The following is a 23,365-nucleotide window of genomic DNA, read 5'->3' as shown; positions in this document are numbered from 1 at the left end:
GTCAAGCGTGCAGCTGCCAAGATGCCACTTGCCACCAGTTTGGCCATATTTCAGAGCTGCAACATCACTGGAGTGCCCAAAAGCACAAGGTGCGCAATACTCAGAGACATGGCCAAGGTAAGAAAGGCTGAAAGACGACCACCACTGAACAAGACACACAAGCTGAAACGTCAAGACTGGGCCAAGAAATATCTCAAGACTGATTATTCTAAGGTTTTATGGACTGATGAAATGAGAGTGAGTCTTGATGGGCGAGATGGATGGGCCCGTGGCTGGATTGGTAAAGGGCAGAAAGCTCCAGTCCGACTCAGACGCCAGCAAGGTGGAGGTGGAGTACTGGTTTGGGCTGGTATCATCAAAGATGAGCTTGTGGGGCCTTTTCTGGTTGAGGATGGAGTCAAGCTCAACTCCCAGTCCTACTGCCAGTTTCTGGAAGACACCTTCTTCAAGCAGTGGTACAGGAAGAAGTCTGCATCCTTCAAGAAAAACATGATTTTCATGCAGGACAATGCTCCATCACACGCGTCCAAGTACTCCACAGTGTGGCTGGCAAGAAAGGGTATAAAAGAAGAAAATCTAATGACATGGCCTCCTTGTTCACCTGATCTGAACCCCATTGAGAACCTGTGGTCCATCATCAAATGTGAGATTTACAAGGAGGGAAAACCGTACACCTCTCTGAACAGTGTCTGGGAGGCTGTGGTTGCTGCTGCACGCAATGTTGATGGTGAACAGATCAAAACACTGACAGAATCCGTGGATGGCTGGCTTTTGAGTGTCCTTGCAAAGAAAGGTGGCTATATTGGTCACTGATTTGTTTTTGTTTTGTTTTTGAATGTCAGAAATGTATATTTGTGAATGTTGAGATGTTATATTGGTTTCACTGGTAAAAATAAATAATTGAAATGGGTATATATTTGTTTTTTGTTAAGTTGCCTAATAATTATGCACAGTAATAGTCACCTGCACACACAGATATCTCCCTAAAATAGCTATAACTAAAAACAAACTAAAAACTACTTCCAAAAATATTCAGCTTTGATATTAATGAGTTTTTTGGGTTCATTGAGAACATGGTTGTTGTTCAATAATAAAATTAATCCTCAAAAATACAACTTGCCTAATAATTCTGCACTCACTGTAGATACATTTTGTGACCATATTCATTGAGTTGTTGGATATAGATAATTGATTAATTAATACTCTTTCTACTTATTTATTTATTGAGCTTTTAGGCTAATATTCTCTTAGTAGCCTGTTCTGCGTCGTTTTACATCATTTAGCATTTACTTTTATATATATATATATATATATAGTTAAAAAATACATAGAACATATTCCTCTATGTGAAGAACATTAGAATGTGAAACATTTACAGTGCAAACTGTTAAACACTTTATTAAATATGAATATTGCATAAATATGTTTTTACATGCTTTCAGCTAATTAACTGCAAAGGGCTCCAATGCACTTATATATATATATATATATATATATATATACACACTGTACAAAGGGGGCACAAAGGGGGTACAAAGTGTCAGTAATCCAGGACACCATGACAGCAGTGTCTACATTAACACAAAACGAATTAATTACGCCTACACCTAAGAGGGACACAAGCAACAAATTAATCATGTCCACCACGTTTACTCCAGCAACCAAAAATACGGGCCAAATTCTGCACCAACATTGGCCCATAATGTCCTCTGATCTGAAACTACCATTGACGCAGCATTTACAACCCATGGTAGGCTTCAAGAGGGGCACCAACCTCAAAAACCTTTTAATGAAAACCGACCCGAAACAATGCTATACATCGAGCACCATACGAAATATTAAGGGTTCCTATCGATGTTTGGGTTGTACGACCTGCAACGGTCTAGTAGGTACTAGAACATTCCATCATCCCCACACTAACCGGAGGTACACTATCAAACATTCTATTACGTGTACTACTACACACGTAGTGTACCTGCTTTTTTGTCCATGCTCATGTTTTTATGTGGGTAAAACCTCTGGCACATTACGCGAGCGCATGGCAAACCACCGGCACGCTATAAGAGCTGCATTGAAACATGGGGATTCTGAACAGCCCGTGGCACGCCACTGTGCTAACAAAGGCCATGCTGTTTCTTCGATACGCTACATTTTGATTGATCATATACCACCACTGGATCGGGGTGGAGACCGAAACAAATTACTCCTCAAGTGTAAAGCCCAGTGGATGTTCAGATTGGGCACGATACAGCCTGGAGGGTTGAACACCATGCCGGACTTTAAGAGCCTTATATGACCCTGATGGGTAGTGCCACTTACTAGGGGTATGACTTGGGGGCACTGTGGCTCCGTTTAGTTTCAGGCTTTACTTTCCCTTGGTGGGGAGGGAGGGCCTGTTACTTACGGCACTATGGAGTGGTAGCATTCTGCTCCCATCTCCTTTAGTGGAAGCCTGGCTCTTCTGTTGCTATTACCCGTTCTTGCACTAATCATCCATCTTGTGGGCATTATGGATCATTACACATACCTCTCTGGCACAGCGGGGTGCTGGTTGGACAGTCTACTCTAATTTTGTAGCCTAGTTAGGCTTGACATATGTGGACATATAAAGAATGAATTGGCCCTTAAAGGGCACTTAAATGTTCCCCATTTCATACTATGTCGCAGATTGATCGTGAATATATGCATACTTTCATGTATCTCTAGGTCTGTTATATAAATGAATTCTGCCATGCTGACCTGAGATTGATGGATACCCTTTTATTATATATCTAAACATATGCCACTATTGGAATCCAAAAATTTCATATCCCTGGATCAGATGCGGTCTAAAAGGTGGCTAACTCATAATCTGATGCTTTTTAGCATACTACTTATGATTTTCTCATGTAGCTGCTTTTAATGTCACAGCGCTACTAGTTAAAGCTCCGCAACAATTCCCATAAGTTACTTTTTAATTTTTATTTTATTAGTGACAAGCCTATACAACTAAAGGTTCTCACTTTACTATATACATATTATATCAATATGTTCCCTGTCTATTTTTAGGTTGTTGGCTACACGTTAGCACCTGACAGTGGTGTTTACTGCTACTATGACAACTGACACTATGAATATATATGTACACACTCACACATGATTGGCCTGTTCGTTACACTGCATGATGAGTTCATACACACTTACATTATGCTTATTTGCATCACGAAATAGATTGTGGATTCACTTATGCAATAAGTATGTTATTCTATTTTGTAACAATTTTGTATATTGAAGAGTATCGCCGAAAACCGGAAGTGACGTATCACAACTTCCGCTTTCGGCTCTCACAGTGGAACGCAATATGCGTTCCACACTCGAAATTTTGGCGCACTTCAGGAGGGCACTAGGTTTGTGTTTGTTTATGATTATTTACACTATAAAAGGTTTGATTTATGTCTTGTTTGTATGCTGATGAAGGGGTTGTGAACCCCGAAAACGTTCCAACATTAAATTGTTTCTTTGTGAAAGTCCTGTGAGTGCATCCTTTTGTCTACATATATATATATATATATATATAAAAGATACAACAAAGGTTTTTTTTTGGTTAAGCACACCACAAAAAGACTATTTGCAACCTAGCACACACATTGTGGAAGTGCTACCAAGGTGACCAGCAATGATTAATTGAAAAAAACAAGAAAGTGTAGGTGCACATTCTACCACTAGAGTGCACATAGTTATAGCATATTTAAATATATACTTCAATTTGCTAAATATACTTGCACTGTTCAAATAAGATTGGGGATAGACATCTCACACAATAATATCGACATATATTTAAATTGCAAAGAATATTATCAGAAAAATATGCTTTTAAATAAAAGCATATTTTTCTGATAATATTCTTTGCAATTTAAATATATGTCGATATTATTGTGTGAGATGTCTATCCCCAATCTTATTTGAACAGTGCAAATATATTTAGCAAATTGAAGTATATATTTAAATATGCTATAACTATGTGGACTCTAGTGGTAGAATGTGCACCTACACTTTCTTGTTTTTTTCAATTAATCATTGCTGGTCACCTTGGTAGCACTTCCACAATATGTGTGCTAGGTTGCAAATAGTCTTTTTGTGGTGTGCTTAACCAAAAAAAAAAACTTTGTTGTATCTTTTAAATTAGGGAGCTGACCAAACCCTCCTTTTGGTTAATGCACACCACCCAGTTCAGGTGTGTTCCAGTTTAACTACTGTGTCATATATATATAGCTAAGGAACTCTGCATAGACATAATTTGCTGCAGTGTGGATACTGATTAGCATAGGACCAGTCTGATTTGGGACACCTTGTAAGTGGTAGACTGACTTAGCAGAATATGATCATATTGTATAACTAAGATCCCATTTTTATTTAAAAGCATATTTTTCTGATAATATTCTTTGCAATTTAAATATATGTCGATATTATTGTGTGAGATGTCTATCCCCAATCTTATTTGAACAGTGCAAGTATATTTAGCAAATTGAAGTATATATTTAAATATGCTATAACTATGTGGACTCTAGTGGTAGAATGTGCACCTACACTTTCTTGTTTTTTTTTTTTATATATATATATATATATATATATATATATATATATATATATATATATATATATATATGACCTCCTATCTTTGAGCCTAACTTTTTTGTTGAATAATTTTTAAAAAAATATTTTTTATTAGATAGTGTTATTATTAGTGTAACTGTAATTTTCAATGTATTTTTTATGTTTTTTGTGACACTTTTTTGTGTTGCGTAACAGTTAACCAGAGCTCTGAGGTTGCGGTAATCATTTTAGAGTAAATCGTGATTGCGCTCACACTTATTGTACGCTCCTTCCGACGCACGCAAACAGCCTTGATAAACCCAATATCGCTTGCACTTAACTGTTAGTGCACCACTCGTAATCTGGCCCAATGTATGTAAAACTTGCACGGAAGGTTTGCTGCAGTGGGAAAAAATTGAAAGAGCATCTGCCTGAAATTTGGTGTACCAATTGTTTGGAGGGAACCAAAAAAAACACCATGATGACTGTTATTTTTGTCTTGTCAACATCAAGGGCATCAACCGAAACAATCGAAGCAAGTGGACAAATCCTGACCTAGGTTCAACAAGACAACCTAATCCACACTCAAATGAGTTACCCATTCCATCTTTCAGCCACCTACCAGAGCTGCCAGAAGATGAGGTATCATGCATGTCTAATGACATACAAGATAACAGCAATGGGGAAAGTGACTGTGATTTTGGAGGAACTTCATCAAGTGCTCAATGTTTTAATGTTTTTTCTTTAATAGTATGCAATATTAAGGGAGGACATCTCGAAACGTCGCTTGTTTTTATTCTTTTTTACCTTAAAAAAATGCTTCTATATATACAGTACAATTTACTACGGTGCTGATGATTTTGTATATTGATCAATATTTGTCAAGATCCTATAAAAAATAGCAGATCGCGCAATTAAGGATCCTGAATTTTGACCGACGACTAGCTGAATCAGCATATAAGGTGGTGATGCTGTATCTTAAAAACTAGAGCTGATAAGACAAAACTGATGCCATTTTTAGAATCAGGGTCCCAAATATATAATTTTAATGCAGCAAAATGTGTGTTGGGCTGTATTATCAAAACTGGTTATGTAGTTTTATGGATGGCCATAAACTAGCTTCCAAGACTTGTTTGAAATTATAGAATACTTTATAATTTTATTTATGTACATTCAGCAACCAAAAGTATGAAAAATACCCTTTTGAATATTTAGTTACCCAGTAACATAAATCATTAATAATCATAAATCATTAATATCATGAGATATTCTAGGTTATGAAATTATGTTAGAAATGTATAATTGGTGATACCTGTTGTTCAGGTAAAACTGATTCTGAAAGAGTTGTAATACTCTGTCCAGTGAAGAAAATAAACTGCCTCAGATTAAAAGTTACTGAAGGTAAGAAGGTAATCGCAGCTATGACTTGAAACTTGCCACTCATTTGCCTTTCTGCCTTTTCTTAGCTTAACATTATTGTGCTTCAGCAAATTGTATCATGTCTAACATTAGGTTCTCCTCTAGCCAAAATATAGAAAACCGCATTATTTAAGCTTTTTCTTAATATAAGGTATACATTCCTTTATCTTAGAAAATTATAGTATATATATGTTTTGATTTAGCTTAATTTTCTATTTTTTATCTTGATGCATGTAATAGCTTTATTATTAGCTCCTATACTCTGTGACTGTGTACACTGTAATTTTGTATATCAATTGTTAATTTCAATTGTCCTGTATCTATTCAGCACTATCTATGTTTTTAACCTGTTTTTATTTGGCTGCTGAAGGGTTAACCTTGTTTCTGATTAGCCTATAAATAGTCTAGGTTGTAACATAGACAACAGTCTATGAGTAAGCGCCACTAGGGGGCGCGAAACGCGTAAGACCTTGTTCGTGCTGTTTCCCCTGCCTGTCAGTCTGCCTTTTAACATGGCTAAGTGCCTCCAATAAAGACTTTTTGTTTTTTACCATTTTGCTTGTGGGTCTGAGTTGTAGTGCCTGCCGCCTCCTCTTCTTCGATAAAAGTTACTGAACCCTGAGTTTAGATGTTCAGACTTGCTGCAGAAATGTATATCCAATTTCTAAGGAATGTTCTTTTAAACAAGAAATATTTTAACATAAAAATATATATTTTAAACAAAATCCAATGTACTAGTTACATCTTGAAAACAGAGTCCTAGACCCCCCTGTAATACCTCTCCCTAAAGGAGGAAGAAGTGGGATCTAAACCCACGCTTCCATTTGGAGACTATAATACCCAGAGCACTGGGAAGATGCTAATCTTTAAACTGGCGCCTAAAACATAAAAGGAACAGCCCAACAAGGATACCACTTTAGATTTCAGATTTGAGTTAAAGATAAACCGACTGAGGGCAACCTACCTTCCGAACCTAAGGTAGAAACCTCAGAGTTCAGAGGAAATGAACCAAGTCTAAAATACCCTGAAGAAAGAAGACTGAACCCTCAGCCTCAAGGCATACATAAAAAATAATTATTTATTCTCATGAAATTAAAAACATCCCTTTATCAGAATACCCTGATTAAAGGTGGCGAAAAAAGCAAAATGAAGGTATCAAAAAACTGTCATTTAAGAAACAGTAGATACTGCGGGATACCTCAGAACTGCCCATTGATCTTAAGTAGTTACTGCAGCATACATGATAACTGCAATACAGAAATTAAATATTAGCTTAGCGCAAACTTTATAACTGACGGGATTTCAGAGATATTTTTTTCAAAACTTCTTTTTGATGATCCCCGCTCCTGGCTGTACGAGCGGGTCTTAGTTAGCATAAGCGCATCGCGGGCACGCTGTATAGTCACAGCCGACCCGATAGCACCATAAAACTGAATGTAGCTTGCTACCAGACCAGAGCGTGAGCGAGCTACGTTCAGTTTAATTGTGTGATCGGGCCAGCTGTGACTAGACAGCGTGCCCGCGATGCGCTTATGCTAATTAAGACCCGCTCAGTAGAGCCAGGAGCGGGGATCATGAAAAAGCATGTTTTGAAAAAAATATCTCTGAAATCCTGTCAGTTATAAAGTTTGTTTTAAGCTAATGTTATATAATTCTGCACTATGTGCAGAATTATATAACATTATTTTGTAGGTTTACTAGCCCTTTAAACAGGTACTACAGTGTACTTCAGACCTGCACTACAGAATTTAAATAGTTACTGTGGTGTACCTGAGAACTGCAACACAGGGTAGAGACAGTTACTGTGGTATTTGATAGAAGTGCAATACAAGATTTAAGCAGACATAATGATATACATTAGAACTGCAATATAGCATATACTGTGGATTACGTTAGAGGCAGCAGTACAGTATTAAAGCAGATACTGGGACATGGGCTAGACCTACAATACAGAATTAAATCAGATAGCACAGTCTACCTAGACCTTCAAAACCGGCTTAAAACAGTTACTGCAGTATACCCCTAAAACTGCAATGAAACAGTAACTGTGGCATACACTGAAACTGTAATGTAATCAGATACAGCGGTAAACCCCAGAACTGCAATACAGGATTGAAGAAGCTACGGTGGGAAACAATCCTATATAGAAGACACAAACTGTGGTCTACCCAAGAACTGCGAAACAGAGTTTAAAAAGATATTGCAGTACATATTAGACCTGCAATACAATATAAGCAGCTACTGCGGAATACACAAGAACTGCAATACAGATTTAAAGCAGATATTGTGGCATACTAGACCTGCAGTACAGAAGTTAAGCAGACATTGCGATCGATATATACTAGACCTACAATGTAATATTTAAGTAGATACTGTAGTATATCCTCAAACTGCAAAACAAATTTCAAGCATATATTGGGAATACACTACCTGCCATGCAATATATAAGCAGATACTGCGGCATACCTAGAACTGCAATACAGAATTTGAAGATATTGCGATATACTATACACTAGACCTGCAAATCAATATTTCAGTAGATACTGTGGTATACACTGCAATACAAAGTTAAAGCAGATATTGTGTACACCACAACTGCAATATAAAGTGAATACAGGTAGCCCTCAGTTTACGCCGGGGTTAGGTTCCAGAAGGAATGGTTGTAAATCGAAACCGTTGTAAATTGAAACCCAGTTTATAATGTAAGTCAATGGGAAGTGAGGGAGTTAGGTTCCAGGCCCCTCTCAAAATTGACATAATTAACACCTAATACATTATTTTTAAAGCTTTGAAATGAAGACTTTAAATGTGAACTAAGTGTAATAAACAAAAACATTTGCTAAACTGCACCTAATAAAATTATCACACAAACACAGACTGTATCATCATCAATCTAAGTTTAATGAACAAAAACAAAATAATCACACAAAAGACTGTATCATCATCAAAACAGAATTTATGCTTACCTGATAAATTACTTTCTCCAACGGTGTGTCCGGTCCACGGCGTCATCCTTACTTGTGGGATATCTCTTCCCCAACAGGAAATGGCAAAGAGTCCCAGCAAAGCTGGCCATATAGTCCCTCCTAGGCTCCGCCCACCCCAGTCATTCGACCGACGGACAGGAGGAAATATATATAGGAGAAACCATATGGTACCGTGGTGACTGTAGTTAGAGAAAATAATTCATCAGACCTGATTAAAAAACCAGGGCGGGCCGTGGACCGGACACACCGTTGGAGAAAGTAATTTATCAGGTAAGCATAAATTCTGTTTTCTCCAACATTGGTGTGTCCGGTCCACGGCGTCATCCTTACTTGTGGGAACCAATACCAAAGCTTTAGGACACGGATGAAGGGAGGGAGCAAATCAGGTTACCTAAACGGAAGGCACCACAGCTTGCAAAACCTTTCTCCCAAAAATAGCCTCCGAAGAAGCAAAAGTATCAAATTTGTAAAATTTGGCAAAAGTGTGCAGTGAAGACCAAGTCGCTGCCTTACATATCTGGTCAACAGAAGCCTCGTTCTTGAAGGCCCATGTGGAAGCCACAGCCCTAGTGGAGTGAGCTGTGATTCTTTCAGGAGGCTGCCGTCCGGCAGTCTCATAAGCCAATCGGATGATGCTTTTAAGCCAAAAGGAAAGAGAGGTAGAAGTCGCTTTTTGACCTCTCCTTTTACCAGAATAAACAACAAACAAGGAAGATGTTTGTCTGAAATCATTTGTAGCCTCTAAATAGAATTTTAGAGCACGGACTACGTCCAAATTGTGTAACAAACGTTCCTTCTTTGAAACTGGATTCGGACATAAAGAAGGTACAACTATCTCCTGGTTAATATTTTTGTTAGAAACAACCTTAGGAAGAAAACCAGGCTTAGTACGCAAAACCACCTTATCTGCATGGAACACCAGATAGGGCGGAGAACACTGCAGAGCAGATAACTCTGAAACTCTTCTAGCAGAAGAAATTGCAACCAAAAACAAAACTTTCCAAGATAGTAACTTAATATCTATGGAATGTAAAGGTTCAAACGGAACCCCTTGAAGAACTGAAAGAACTAGATTTAGACTCCAGGGAGGAGTCAAAGGTCTGTAAACAGGCTTGATCCTAACCAGAGCCTGAACAAATGCTTGAACATCTGGCACAGCTGCCAGTCTTTTGTGTAGTAAGACAGATAAAGCAGAGATCTGTCCGTTTAGAGAACTTGCAGATAATCCTTTCTCCAAACCTTCTTGTAGAAAGGAGAGAATCTTAGGAATTTTTATCTTATTCCATGGGAATCCTTTGGATTCACACCAACAGATATATCTTTTCCATATTTTATGGTAAATCTTTCTAGTTACCGGTTTTCTGGCCTGAACCAGAGTATCTATCACAGAATCTGAAAACCCACGCTTCGATAGAATCAAGCGTTCAATCTCCAAGCCGTCAGCTGGAGGGAGACCAGATTTGGATGTTCGAATGGACCCTGAACAAGAAGGTCCTGTCTCACAGGTAGCTTCCATGGTGGAACCGATGACATATTCACCAGGTCTGCATACCAAGTCCTGCGTGGCCACGCAGGAGCTATCAAAATCACCGAGGCCCTCTCCTGATTGATCCTGGCTACCAGCCTGGGAATGAGAGGAAACGGTGGAAATACATAAGATAGGTTGAAGGTCCAAGGTGCTACTAGTGCATCTACTAGAGTCGCCTTGGGATCCCTGGATCTGGACCCGTAGCAAGGAACCTTGAAGTTCTGACGAGACGCCATCAGATCCATGTCTGGAATGCCCCATAATTGAGTTATTTGGGCAAAGATCTCCGGATGGAGTTCCCACTCCCCCGGATGGAATGTCTGACGACTCAGAAAATCCGCCTCCCAGTTTTCCACACCTGGGATGTGGATCGCAGACAGGTGGCAGGAGTGATCCTCCGCCCATTGAATTATTTTGGTCACTTCTTTCATCGCCAGGGAACTCCTTGTTCCCCCCTGATGATTGATATACGCAACGGTCGTCATGTTGTCTGATTGGAACCTTATGAATCTGGCCTTTGCTAGTTGAGGCCAAGCCCTGAGAGCATTGAATATCGCTCTCAGTTCCAGAATGTTTATCGGGAGAAGAGACTCTTCCCGAGACCATAGACCCTGAGCTTTCAGGGATTCCCAGACCGCGCCCCAGCCCACTAGACTGGCGTCGGTCGTGACAATGACCCACTCTGGTCTGCGGAAGCTCATTCCCTGGGACAGATGGTCCAGGGTCAGCCACCAACGGAGTGAATCTCTGGTCTTCTGATCTACTTGAATCATTGGAGACAAGTCTGTATAGTCCCCATTCCACTGTTTGAGCATGCACAGTTGTAATGGTCTTAGATGAATTTGTGCAAAAGGAACTATGTCCATTGCTGCAACCATCAACCCTACTACTTCCATGCACTGCGCTATGGAAGGACGAAGAACAGAATGAAGAACTTGACAAGAGCTTAGAAGTTTTGATTTTCTGACCTCTGTCAGAAAAATCCTCATTTCTAAGGAATCTATTATTGTTCCCAAGAAGGGAACTCTTGTTGACGGAGACAGAGAACTTTTTTCTCCTTCCATCCGTGTGATCTGAGAAAGGCCAGAACGATGTCTGTATGAGCCTTTGCTTTTGACAGGGACGACGCTTGTATTAGAATGTCGTCCAAGTAAGGTACTACTGCAATGCCCCTCGGTCTTAGAACCGCTAGAAGGGACCCTAGTACCTTTGTGAAAATCCTTGGAGCAGTGGCTAACCCGAATGGGAGGGCCACAAACTGGTAATGCTTGTCCAGAAAAGCGAACCTTAGGAACTGATGATGTTCTTTGTGGATAGGAATATGTAGGTACGCATCCTTTAGATCCACGGTAGTCATAAATTGACTTTCCTGGATAGTGGGTAGAATCGTTCGAATGGTTTCCATCTTGAACGATGGTACCCTGAGAAATTTGTTTAGGATCTTCAAATCCAAAATAGGTCTGAAAGTTCCCTCTTTTTTGGGAACTACGAACAGATTGGAATAAAATCCCATTCCTTGTTCCTTTATTGGAACTGGGTGTATCACTCCCATCTTTAACAGGTCTTCTACACAATGTAAGAACGCCTGTCTCTTTATTTGGTTTGAGGATAAGTGAGACATGTGGAACCTTCCCCTTGGGGGTAGTTCCCTGAATTCCAGGAGATAACCTTGAGAAACTATTTCTAGCGCCCAGGGATCCTGAACATCTCTTGCCCAAGCCTGAGCAAAGAGAGAGAGTCTGCCCCCCACTAGATCCGGTCCCGGATCGGGGGCTACTCCTTCATGCTGTTTTGTTAGCAGCGGCAGGCTTCTTGGCCTGCTTACCCTTGTTCCAGCCTTGCATCAGTTTCCAGGCTGGTTTGGGTTGTGAGGCATTACCCTCTTGCTTAGAGGATGCAGAATTAGAGGCCGGTCCGTTCCTGAAATTGCGAAAGGAACGAAAATTAGACTTATTTTTGGCCTTGAAAGGCCTATCTTGTGGAAGGGCGTGGCCCTTTCCCCCAGTGATGTCTGAAATAATCTCTTTCAATTCTGGTCCAAATAGAGTTTTACCTTTGAAAGGGATGTTAAGCAATTTTGTCTTGGATGACACATCCGCTGACCAAGACTTTAGCCAAAGCGCTCTGCGCGCCACGATAGCAAACCCTGAATTTTTCGCCGCTAATCTAGCTAATTGCAAAGCGGCATCTAAAATAAAAGAGTTAGCCAATTTAAGTGCGTGAACTCTGTCCATAACCTCCTCATATGGAGTCTCTCTACTGAGCGACTTTTCTAGTTCCTCGAACCAGAACCACGCTGCTGTAGTGACAGGAACAATGCACGAAAAGGGTTGTAGAAGGTAACCTTGCTGTACAAAAATCTTTTTAAGCAAACCTTCCAATTTTTTATCCATAGGATCTTTGAAAGCACAACTATCTTCGATAGGAATAGTAGTGCGTTTGTTTAGAGTAGAAACTGCCCCCTCGACCTTAGGGACTGTCTGCCATAAGTCCTTTCTGGGGTCGACCATAGGAAATAATTTCTTAAATATAGGGGGGGGAACAAAAGGTATGCCAGGCTTTTCCCACTCCTTATTTACTATGTCCGCCACCCGCTTGGGTATAGGAAAAGCGTCGGGGTGCACCGGAACCTCTAGGAACTTGTCCATCTTGCATAATTTCTCTGGAATGACCAAGTTGTCACAATCATCCAGAGTAGATAACACCTCCTTAAGCAGTGCGCGGAGATGTTCTAATTTAAATTTAAATGTCACAACATCAGGTTCAGCTTGTTGAGAAATTTTTCCTGAATCTGAAATTTCTCCATCTGACAAAACCTCCCTCATGGCCCCTTCAGATTGGTTTGAGAGTATGACAGAACAATTATCATCAGCGCCCTCCTGCTCTTCAGTGTTTAAAACAGAGCAATCGCGCTTTCTCTGATAAGTAGGCATTTTGGATAAAATATTTGCTATGGAGTTATCCATTACAGCCGTTAATTGTTGCATGGTAATAAGCATTGGCGCACTAGATGTACTAGGGGCCTCCTGTGTGGGCAAAACTGGTGTAGACACAGTAGGAGATGATGTAGTATCATGTTTACTCCCCTCATCTGAGAAATCATCTTGGGCAATTTCATTATCTGTGGCTGTACTGTCCTTACTTTGTTTGGACGCTATGGCACAATTATCACATAAATTTAAATGGGGAGACACATTGGCTTTCATACATATAGAACATAGCTTATCTGAAGGCACAGACATGTTAAACAGGCTTAAACTTGTCAACAAAGCACAAAAAACGTTTTAAAACAAAACCGTTAATGTCTCTTTAAATTTTAAACAGAAAACACTTTATTACTGAATATGTGAAAAAGTATGAAGGAATTGTTCAAAAATTACCAAAATTTCACCACAGTGTCTTAAAGCATTAAGAGTATTGCACACCAAATTTCAGAGCTTTAACCCTTAAAATAACGGAACCGGAGCCGTTTACAAATTTAACCCCTATACAGTCCCAGCTATAGCCTTTGCTGAGACCCAACCAAGCCCAGAGGGGAATACGATACCAATTGACGCCTTCTAGAAGCTTTTCCAGCAAATTTCAGATCCTCACACATGCATCTGCATGCCCTGCTCTCAAAAAACAACTGCGCAGTAATGGCGCGAAAATGAGGCTCAGTCTACAACTAGGAAGGCCCCCTGACTGGAAAAGGTGTCTAACAGAGTGCCTGCCGTTTAATAAACGTTCCCCAAGTTTATAAATGCGAATTGTCAGCATAAATATGAATAAAATGCCCAAATAAAGCAATCGATTTAGCCCATAAAAATGTCTACCAGTTTTTTAGCCCATATTAAGCCCTTTATTCTGTTTGTTTGACTAAGAAAATGGCTTACCGGTCCCCATGAGGGGAAATGACAGCCTTCCAGCATTACATGGTCTTGTTAGAAATATGGCTAGTCATACCTTAAGCAGAAAAGTCTGCTAACTGTTTCCCCCAACTGAAGTTACTTCATCTCAACAGTCCTATGTGGAAACAGCAATCGATTTTAGTTACTGTCTGCTAAAATCATCTTCCTCTCACAAACAGAAATCTTCATCCTTTTCTGTTTCAGAGTAAATAGTACATACCAGCACTATTTTAAAATAACAAACACTTGATAGAAGAATAAAAACTACATTTAAACACCAAAAAACTCTTAACCATCTCCGTGGAGATGTTGCCTGTGCAACGGCAAAGAGAATGACTGGGGTGGGCGGAGCCTAGGAGGGACTATATGGCCAGCTTTGCTGGGACTCTTTGCCATTTCCTGTTGGGGAAGAGATATCCCACAAGTAAGGATGACGCCGTGGACCGGACACACCAATGTTGGAGAAACTAAGTTTAATGAACAAAAACGTTTTTTTACTTGCCTTTTTCTACAGCTAAGGGAAGTGGCTGCTAGATCTTGTTCCTTTAAAAACGACTCCATTGCTCAGGTCTGGTTATACACTGATTAGCCTGCCTGTGTTTAATCACACAACAGACTGTATCATCATCAAACTAAGTTTAATGAACAAAAATGTTTTTTACTTGCCTTTTTTTGCAAACAGTTCTCTGCATTGAGTCTGCAGCTAAGAGAAGTGGCTGCTAGATCTTGTTCCTTTGAAAGCTGATCCATTGATCATGTCTGGCTTGCTTTTCTTTGCATGTGTTTGCTGCAACACAAGCGGACAGCTCCACCTACTGGCTATTTTAATGTATGCATGTGCTAATGCTTTCAATAGCCGTCAATGCTTTTCAATAGCAAAAAAAAGGGTGTTATTCTGAAACGGCGCAAATTGAACCGTCGTAAACTGAGGGCCACCTGTACTGCGATATATACCAGAACTGCAATACAGGATTTATGCTAATACTGTATTCAGACAGTAACCATTTTGCAAACATATATTAGGAGTCTGCCATATAACAGGAGTACCATACAAAAACATAATAGTGATTATATTAAAAATAATTAGAATTAACCCACAGGCAGTAATTCACAGTAATTACAGGGAAATGAGCAGTCACAAGAATGGCAGTTAAGCAAACTGGTTTAAAAAAGCGTAAAAAGGGGGAACAATGAAAGAAAAGGAAGAAGAGAAAGAGAAAAAGGAAAATAAAAAAGGGGGTTAAATCTAATGGTGTATCCTTAATTGCACAGACTGTTGATCTTAAAGGTGCTAAACATTAACTTGCATTATTGCAAACACAGAAATCACTATGATTTGAGTAAAAAGATTAGGAGAAAAATTGCAGCTAATCCATGCACTGATTCTAAACACTTAACTATATACAGCGTTATCAGTTGCAAGGGTAAATAACCACAATGTACCCAGTCTGCTCCATAATAGATGCCAGACTGTAAAATTTTGTTTCACCGCCCAGGGAAAATGTTATTACAGAGGGACAGATCAAACTAGACCCTCAAGAACCTCAAAGATGCAACTACAGGGCCTCACATATCATTACTAAATATTAGATGCCCCTTAACAACGTGTCCAAAAATTAGAGGAAGTGAAAGAGGCTTAAATGAATTCTTATAAGCCCCAATAAACCTCTCAATAAAGAGTCCCCTTAGGTATAGTGAGCAATAGACCCTAGATCCAAGCTGCCCAAAAATTAGAGGGACAAGTTGTAAATTACAATTATGCACAATGTAATCCCCTTGCTCTAGTGTAGAGTCTCACCCCTCCTTAGGTCCACTGATGATCCGATAAGCAAGCAGTGTAGGAAGCCTTCCGTAACCGGCTGCACTGAGTGAAAAAGAGGGACAGAGAGCGCGCCAAAGCGCTCTCCTGTGGCAAGAAAAATGTACATGCCTTCTTTCCACAAGATAAGCAAGTGCACTATGGCCCCACTCCAGCCTAAACCACCGCTTCTTCCTCCACTTCCGGAATGTCTTGTGTGTGACCAGAGCATTGAGGTACAGGAGCTCCTGAGAGCATAGAGGATACGTCACTGAGAAAAAAATCTCAAGTAAAGTACGCACAAAGCACCAAACTAGACCCCATAGTTGAACAAATGGACGCTCCTGAATTCATTAATAAACACAAACTGTCAATTAGTGTGAAAACTCCTAAACTGTGTCTGACATATTAAGTGGTGAAGGGTACTTATGGTACTTATTAACCCTTTGAGTGCTAAGCACTTTCCCACCTGGGTGCTAAGGTTTTTTAAAGATATTTTTTTATTTTACATTTTTAAAAATATTTCTTTTAAACTATTTCATTTTATTTATTTCAGATCCCCAAGACTTACACTGTTGGAAAGGTTAGGCGATTACCTTTCCTACAGTGGGTTTTGGGGGTCTGTAGCCGATTAGATGCCTGTGATACAGGCTTCTAAGTAGTATGCCCCCTGCTCCTATATTTAACATTGTTAATGTTAAATAAAGTTGCGCTGTGACGTCATCACGTCATTGCGCGTGACGTCACCGCTTAACGTGAAGCCCTGGCGATGCCTGTCACTAAACAGGCCCGATCGCCGGGGTAGGAGCGGTTGGGAGCCCCCAGTTCTCCCTCAAAGTGGGAGAGTGCTACGGCTCTGAGCCGTCATTAGCACCTGACTGAGACAATTTGTGACGGCTCAGAGCCGTCATTAGCACTCAAGGGGTTAAAGGGACACTGAACACAAATTTTTTCTTTTGTGATTCAGATAGAGCATGCAATTTTAAGCAACTTTCTAATTTACTCCTATTATCAAATTTTCTTCATTCTTTTGGTATCTTTATTTGAAATGCAAGAATGTAAGTTTAGATGCCAGCCCATTTTTGGTGAACAACCTGGGTTGTTCTTACTGATTGGTGGATAAACTCATCCACCAATAAAAAAGTGCTGTCCCGAGTCCTGAAAAAAAATCTTAGATGCTTTCTTTTTAAATAAAGATAGCAAGAGAAAGAAGAAAAATTGATAATAGGAGTAACTTACAAAGTTGCTTAAAATTGCATGCTCTATCTGAATCACAAAAGAAAAAAATGTGGGTTTAGTGTCCCTTTAAGTACTCTTACACACCCCTGTGGGAAATAAAAACCTGGGTTCTTAACCTCCGTCAAGTCCCACTTCACTGCTCTGCTATAATAAAGGCAGCCAAAATGCAATGAGAATATGTCCTGTGCTGTAACACAGTTTAGGACTTGGTAGGGGGAGTACAAACACCTGGCCAGACAGAATGAGGCTAAGGAACTTCCCAGAGACACCTCTGCTTGTGACGAAAATGCAATAGAGCGAAATTATATTACACAGCAGTACTCTTCTGTGCCCTTTCTTCTAGGAACTGTCCATTGAGGGTATAAAAGTATAATAAGCATCTTCAAGATTCCTCAATCCTTGCCCTCTCTTGATGAGGCAATGAACAGCTGGGAAGGAAGGGGGAGTGGGAGGAATATTTAAAATATCTGGTATAGGGTGTCTTTGCCTCCTCCTGGTGATCAGGGCTTCTATTTCCCAAGAGTAAGGGTTTTTGTGGACTCTTACCACCACAGAAAGAAAACACCTTGCAGACAAAAACAATTTAATAAATCTAAACCAATAAGCAGTTGAAAAGAAAATAATAATAAGAAACATTTTATAAGAAAGGACATCATGCCTTTTACTAGATTTTCTTGTTGTCATTTTACAGCATATTAAAAAAGATTTTCTATCCGTACCACAGATTTTTATCAGTCATACCTATATCTATGACTTGTTTTTCAGGTACGTGACATTTAAAATTGTAATGGTCTTGGGAATTGTGTTGAAAGTCAATTGAACAAGATGTATTAGCAGAAATGACTGCTAAACCTAAGATCTTACCTCATATGTACTTGGAAGCTTTAATTTTAAACTTAAAAACTTTTTAATTGTCCCAACAGTTACACGTGTTGAACAGCGGATGAATTTCTTCATCAAACCCTAAAAAAGAAAAAAAAAAAAAAGTTAAAACAATTTTATAAAATTTTAAAAAATCAATCATATATATGAAATGACTAAATATATACATGTGTGAAGAAACTAATCAGATTACCTTAAATTATCAAACAAAAGATTTAATTTTACAAATACACCTCATTGGAGATGGCACAGTCAGAGATTTTGAAGTGTACCTTCTTTAAATGCACTGGGGAGAGTACATTTAAGTAAATGTTTAAAGGCCATTAATACTATGTGAATCAATTAAAATAGATTAAATATTTGTCAGCGATTGTAAAGGAGAATGAAAGTAAATTTTTCAATACACTCCTGTGTTTTAAATCAACTAGAAACATTTTGTAATACAGATATATTCATGTAAACAAGACTATTGGGCCTATTTATTATAGTACGAGCGCATGACCGCCGCCCATCGATAAATGCCGATCGGGTTGATTTCTGTCCGCCGCCTCAGAGCAGGTGGACAAGTTATGGAGCACCCAGTCAAAGGCTTAAATACCTCCCCCACTCCCTTCATCCCCCAGTCATTCTGCCTAGGGAACAAGGAACAGTAGGAAAAATATTAGGGTATAAATGGTGCCAGAAGAGAATAAAAAAATGGAGGTCCGCCCATCTGAGATACGGACGGGAGCCGTGGACTCTCCTCCCCTCGATGGAAATAAAATTATCAAGTAAGTATAATTTATGTTTTCCATCTAAAGGGGAGCAGAGTCCATGGCTTCATTCATTACTAGTGGGAACATATGCCCAAGCTCTAGAGGACACTGAATGAAACCGGGAGGGTAAAAGGCGGACCCTTAATCTGAGGGCACCACAGCCTGTAGAACCTTTCTCCCAAAAACCGCTTCCACAGAAGCAAAAACGTTAAATTTGTAAAACTTAGTGAAGGTATGCAAGGAGGACCAAGTAGCCGCCTTGCATATCTGCTCCATATAAGCCTCATTCTTGATTGCCCAAGATGAAGCTATCTAGTGGAATGATCCGTAATCCTCTGAGGAGGCTCATGACCCGCCGTCTCATAGGCCAAGCGGATCAGGCTCCCTCAGCCTAAATACAAAGAAGTAGCAGAAGCCCTCTGACCCCTGCGCTTCCCTGAATACACAACAAAAAGAGTTAGATTGTCTGAAATCCTTTGTGGCCTGAAGATAAAATTTCAAGGCACAAACCCCGTCCAGATTATGAAGTATGCAAGGTAGTGAAGGTATGCAAAGAGGACCAAGTAGCCGCCTTGCAAATCTGCTCCATATAAGCCTCATTCTTGAATGCCCAAGATGAAGCTACCGCTCTAGTGGAATGATCGGTAATCCTCTGAGGAGGCTCATGACCCGGCCGTCTCATAGGCCAAGCGGATCAGACTCCCTCAGCCAAGAAGACCAAGAAGTAGCAGATGCCCTCTGACTCCTGCGCTTCCCTGAATACACGACAAAAAGAGAGTTAGATTGTCTGAAATCCTTTGTGGCCTGAAGATAAAATTTCAAGGCACGAACCCCGTCCAGATTATGAAGTAACCTCTCCTTAGGAGAAGAAGGATTAGGACATAAAGAAGGAACGACTATCCTGATTAATGTTGCGGTTAGACACCACCTTGGGGAGAAACCCCACACCAGTGCGAAGAACAGCCTTATCCGCATGAAATACCAGATAACGGGGCTCATATTGCAAGGCCCCAGCTCAGAAACTCTGCGTGCCGATGCAATGGCCAACAGAAAGAGAACCTTCCATGATAGAATTTTTACGTCAAGAGAATGCATAGGTTCAAACGGAACCTTCTGCAAGACCTTAAGTACCAAGTTTAAGCTTCAAGGGGGAGCAGACTGCTTAAAGACAGGCCTGATTTGAGATAGAGCCTGAACAAAGGATTGTATGTCATGGAGATCAGCGAGTCTCCTGTGCAACAGAACAGATAAAGCCGAAATTTGCCCCTTTAGGGAACTAGCGGCGGGACCCTTCTCCAATCCTTCTTGAAGAAAGGACAAAATCCTGGATACCCTCCCCTGTGCCAAGGGTAGCCATGAGTCTCACACCAGAACAAGTAAGTCCTCCACACCTTATGATAGATGCAACGAGTGACCGGTTTTCTTGTCTGAACCAGAGTGTCAATAACATTTTCCACAAAACCCCTTTTTGCCAAGACTAAGTGTTCAATCTCCATGCTGTCAGCCTCAGAGAATCAAGATTTTGATGTTGAAAAGGACCCTGTTCCAGCAGATCCCTGCAACAGGGTAACCTCCATGGCGGAGAGGATGACATCCCCACCAGATCCGCGAACCACGTCCTCCTTGGCCACGAAGGAGCAATCAGAATGGAGAACACTCTCTTCTGCTTTATACGCGCCACCACTCGAGGAAGAAGCGGTAACGGAGGTAATATGTATACTAGACTGAACCCCCAAGGTATCGCCAATTCGTCTATTAGCTCCGCCTGGGGATCCCTCAATCCGTATCGGGGAAGCTTGCAGTTCAATCTGGATGCCATGAGATCGATCTCAGGCGTTCCCCATCTGAGACAGATCTCCGCAAACACCTCGGGGTGAAGAGACCATTCCCCCGGGTGAAAAGTCTGCCTGCTGAGAAAATCCGCTTCCCAGTTGTCCACACCCGGGATGTGGATCGCAGATAGCGAACAGTTGTGGGTCTCCACCCACTCCAGTATCCGAGACACCTCCCTCATTGCCAGGGAGCTCCTCGTGCCTCCCTGGTGGTTGATGTAAGCCACTGAGGTGATATTGTCCATCTGGAACCTGATAAAGCTGAAGTCTCTCAGACGAGGCCATGCCTCCAGAGCGTTGTAGATCGTTCGAAGCTCCAGAATATTTATTGGAAGAAGGGACTCTAAACGAGACCACTTCCCCTGTGCCACCACCCTGGCACCCCAAAAAGCTCCCCATCCCACCAGACTTGCATCCGTGGTAACAATCTCCCAGGACAGTCTCAGGAAGGATGTCCCCATGGACAGGTTATCTGGGCGGATCCACCAGGAGAGGGAAATCCGGCTGCAACAGATCGGAATGATCGCCGTTCCATTGTCTCAACATGCACTATTGAAGAGGTCTGAGATGAAACCTGGCGAAAGTCCATGCTGAAAACCATGAGCCCAACCATTTCCATGCACTGAGCTACGGACGGTCTCACTGTAGACTGAAGGGCAAGACAGGTGGACGCCATCTTTGCACGTCGCTTGTCTATGAGAAAGATCTTCATGGACATGAGTCTATGATTGTGCCCAAGAACTCCACTCTGGTACTCGGAACCAGAGAACTCTTTTCGAAATTGATCCTCCAACCATAAGATTGAAGTAACTGCAGCAGGACCCTGGTGTGGACCTCTGTCAGATGGTATGACGGCCCCTGAACCAGAATATCGTCCAGATAGGGCGCCACCACGATGCACCTTGGTAAAGACTCCTGAGGCCATTGCCAGACCAAAGGGAAGAGCCACAAACTGGAAATGCTGATCCAGAAAGGCAAATCTGAGTAACCTGAAATGGTCCCTGTGAATAGGAACATGAAGGTAGGCATCCTTCAAGTCTATAGAGGTCATTAGCTGTCCCTCTAGGACTAGGGAAAGGATGGATCTGATTGTTTCCATTTTGAACAATGGAACGGACAGAAACTTGTTTAAACATTTGAGGTCCAGGTGCCCTCCTTCTTTGGGACCACAAACAAATTGGGGTAATATCCTAGACCCCGTTCTGTCTGGGGTACTGGTACGATAACCCCTAGAGTGGAGAGATCCCGCACACAACCCAGAAAGGCCACTCTTTTTTCCAGCCTTGAAGACAAGTTTGACAGAAGGAATCTGCCCCTGGGCAGAGAGGACTTGAAACCTATCCTGTAGCCCTGGTCGACCACCTCCAGAACCCACGGGTCCTGAACCTCCTGCAACCAGGTGTCTAAGAACAGAGACAATCTGCCCCCCACTCGGTCCGCAGACCAGTCGGGGGCCGCCCCTTCATGTGGACTTCTCAGTGGGCTTCTTGTGCTGTTTAGACTTGTTCCAAGCTTGAGCAGGTTTCCAGGCACCCTTGGGTTGGTCCGCATTCGCGGTGGGCTGAGCGCGTTGCACCTTATCCCCGCAAAAGGAACAAAACTTAGCACTCTTAGGCTTCACCTTCTTATCCTGGGGAAAGAAGACACCCTTGCCTCCTGTAAACGTGGATATGATAGAGTCCAGACCTGGACTGAACTGGATCTTGCCCTTGAAAGGCAAAGACAACAGCCTCATCTTAGAGGTCATGTCCGCGACCAAGATTTTAGCCACAGAGCTCAGCGTGCTAAAACCGAAAAACCTGAAACCTTGGCATTCAGGGGATAATCTGCATATTAGCGTCACAAATGAAAGAATTGGCCACCTTTAGGGCCTTAATCTTTTCCTGCAACTTTTCGAAAGAGGGTTCACCCTCAATCATATCAAATAATGCATCGCACCAATATGATGCAGCTCCAGCAACCGTGGCTACCGCCGCTGCTGGTTGAATAACAAACCCGTGTGTTGAAACATCTTTCGCAACATGTTTTCCAACTTCTTATCCAAAGGCTCCTTGAACAAAGAACTATCCTCTAAAGGAATCGTTGTGCGCTTAGCGAGCGTGGAGATGGCACCATCCACCTTGGGAATGGTCCCCCACAACTCTAGCTGGGCCTCCGGGACGGGGAAAAGCTTTTTAAATTGAGAAGGGGAAAAAGTAGAACCTAATCACTCCCACTCATTCTTAAGAATGTTTGCCATCTTGACAGGAACCGGGAAGGTCTGGAGAACCACCCTGTCCTCGTAAACCTTATCCAACTTAGGAATGGAGGGCTCCTCTGGTAGCTTGGGTTACGGAACCTCTAAGGTAGCAAGCACTTGCTTTAACAAAAAACACAAGTTCTCCATTTTAAATTGAAAACCGGGTTCCTCCGCTGCCGGAGGTTTAGATGACACGGAGTCCGACCCCGAAAGGGCCTCTTCCA

General features: G+C 41.3%; 1 protein-coding gene across 3 annotated transcripts in view; it reads right to left on the bottom strand.

Annotated features, from left to right (window-relative positions):
- Positions 1–23,365, bottom strand: part of PCGF5 (polycomb group ring finger 5) — a 256,321-nt gene that overhangs the window by 74,611 nt on the left and 158,345 nt on the right. For all 3 annotated transcript variants that reach the window (XM_053692324.1, XM_053692323.1, XM_053692322.1), the window contains one exon: positions 18,298–18,396. In XM_053692324.1, coding sequence (XP_053548299.1) covers positions 18,298–18,396 — 99 coding nt within the window. The remainder of the gene's footprint in view (positions 1–18,297; positions 18,397–23,365) is intronic.

Source organism: Bombina bombina, chromosome 9 (assembly GCF_027579735.1).
Source record: "Bombina bombina isolate aBomBom1 chromosome 9, aBomBom1.pri, whole genome shotgun sequence".
Taxonomy (NCBI): domain Eukaryota; kingdom Metazoa; phylum Chordata; class Amphibia; order Anura; family Bombinatoridae; genus Bombina; species Bombina bombina.
Note: the sequence above shows the minus strand (reverse complement) of the source record. Positions and strands in the feature narration are given on the sequence as shown.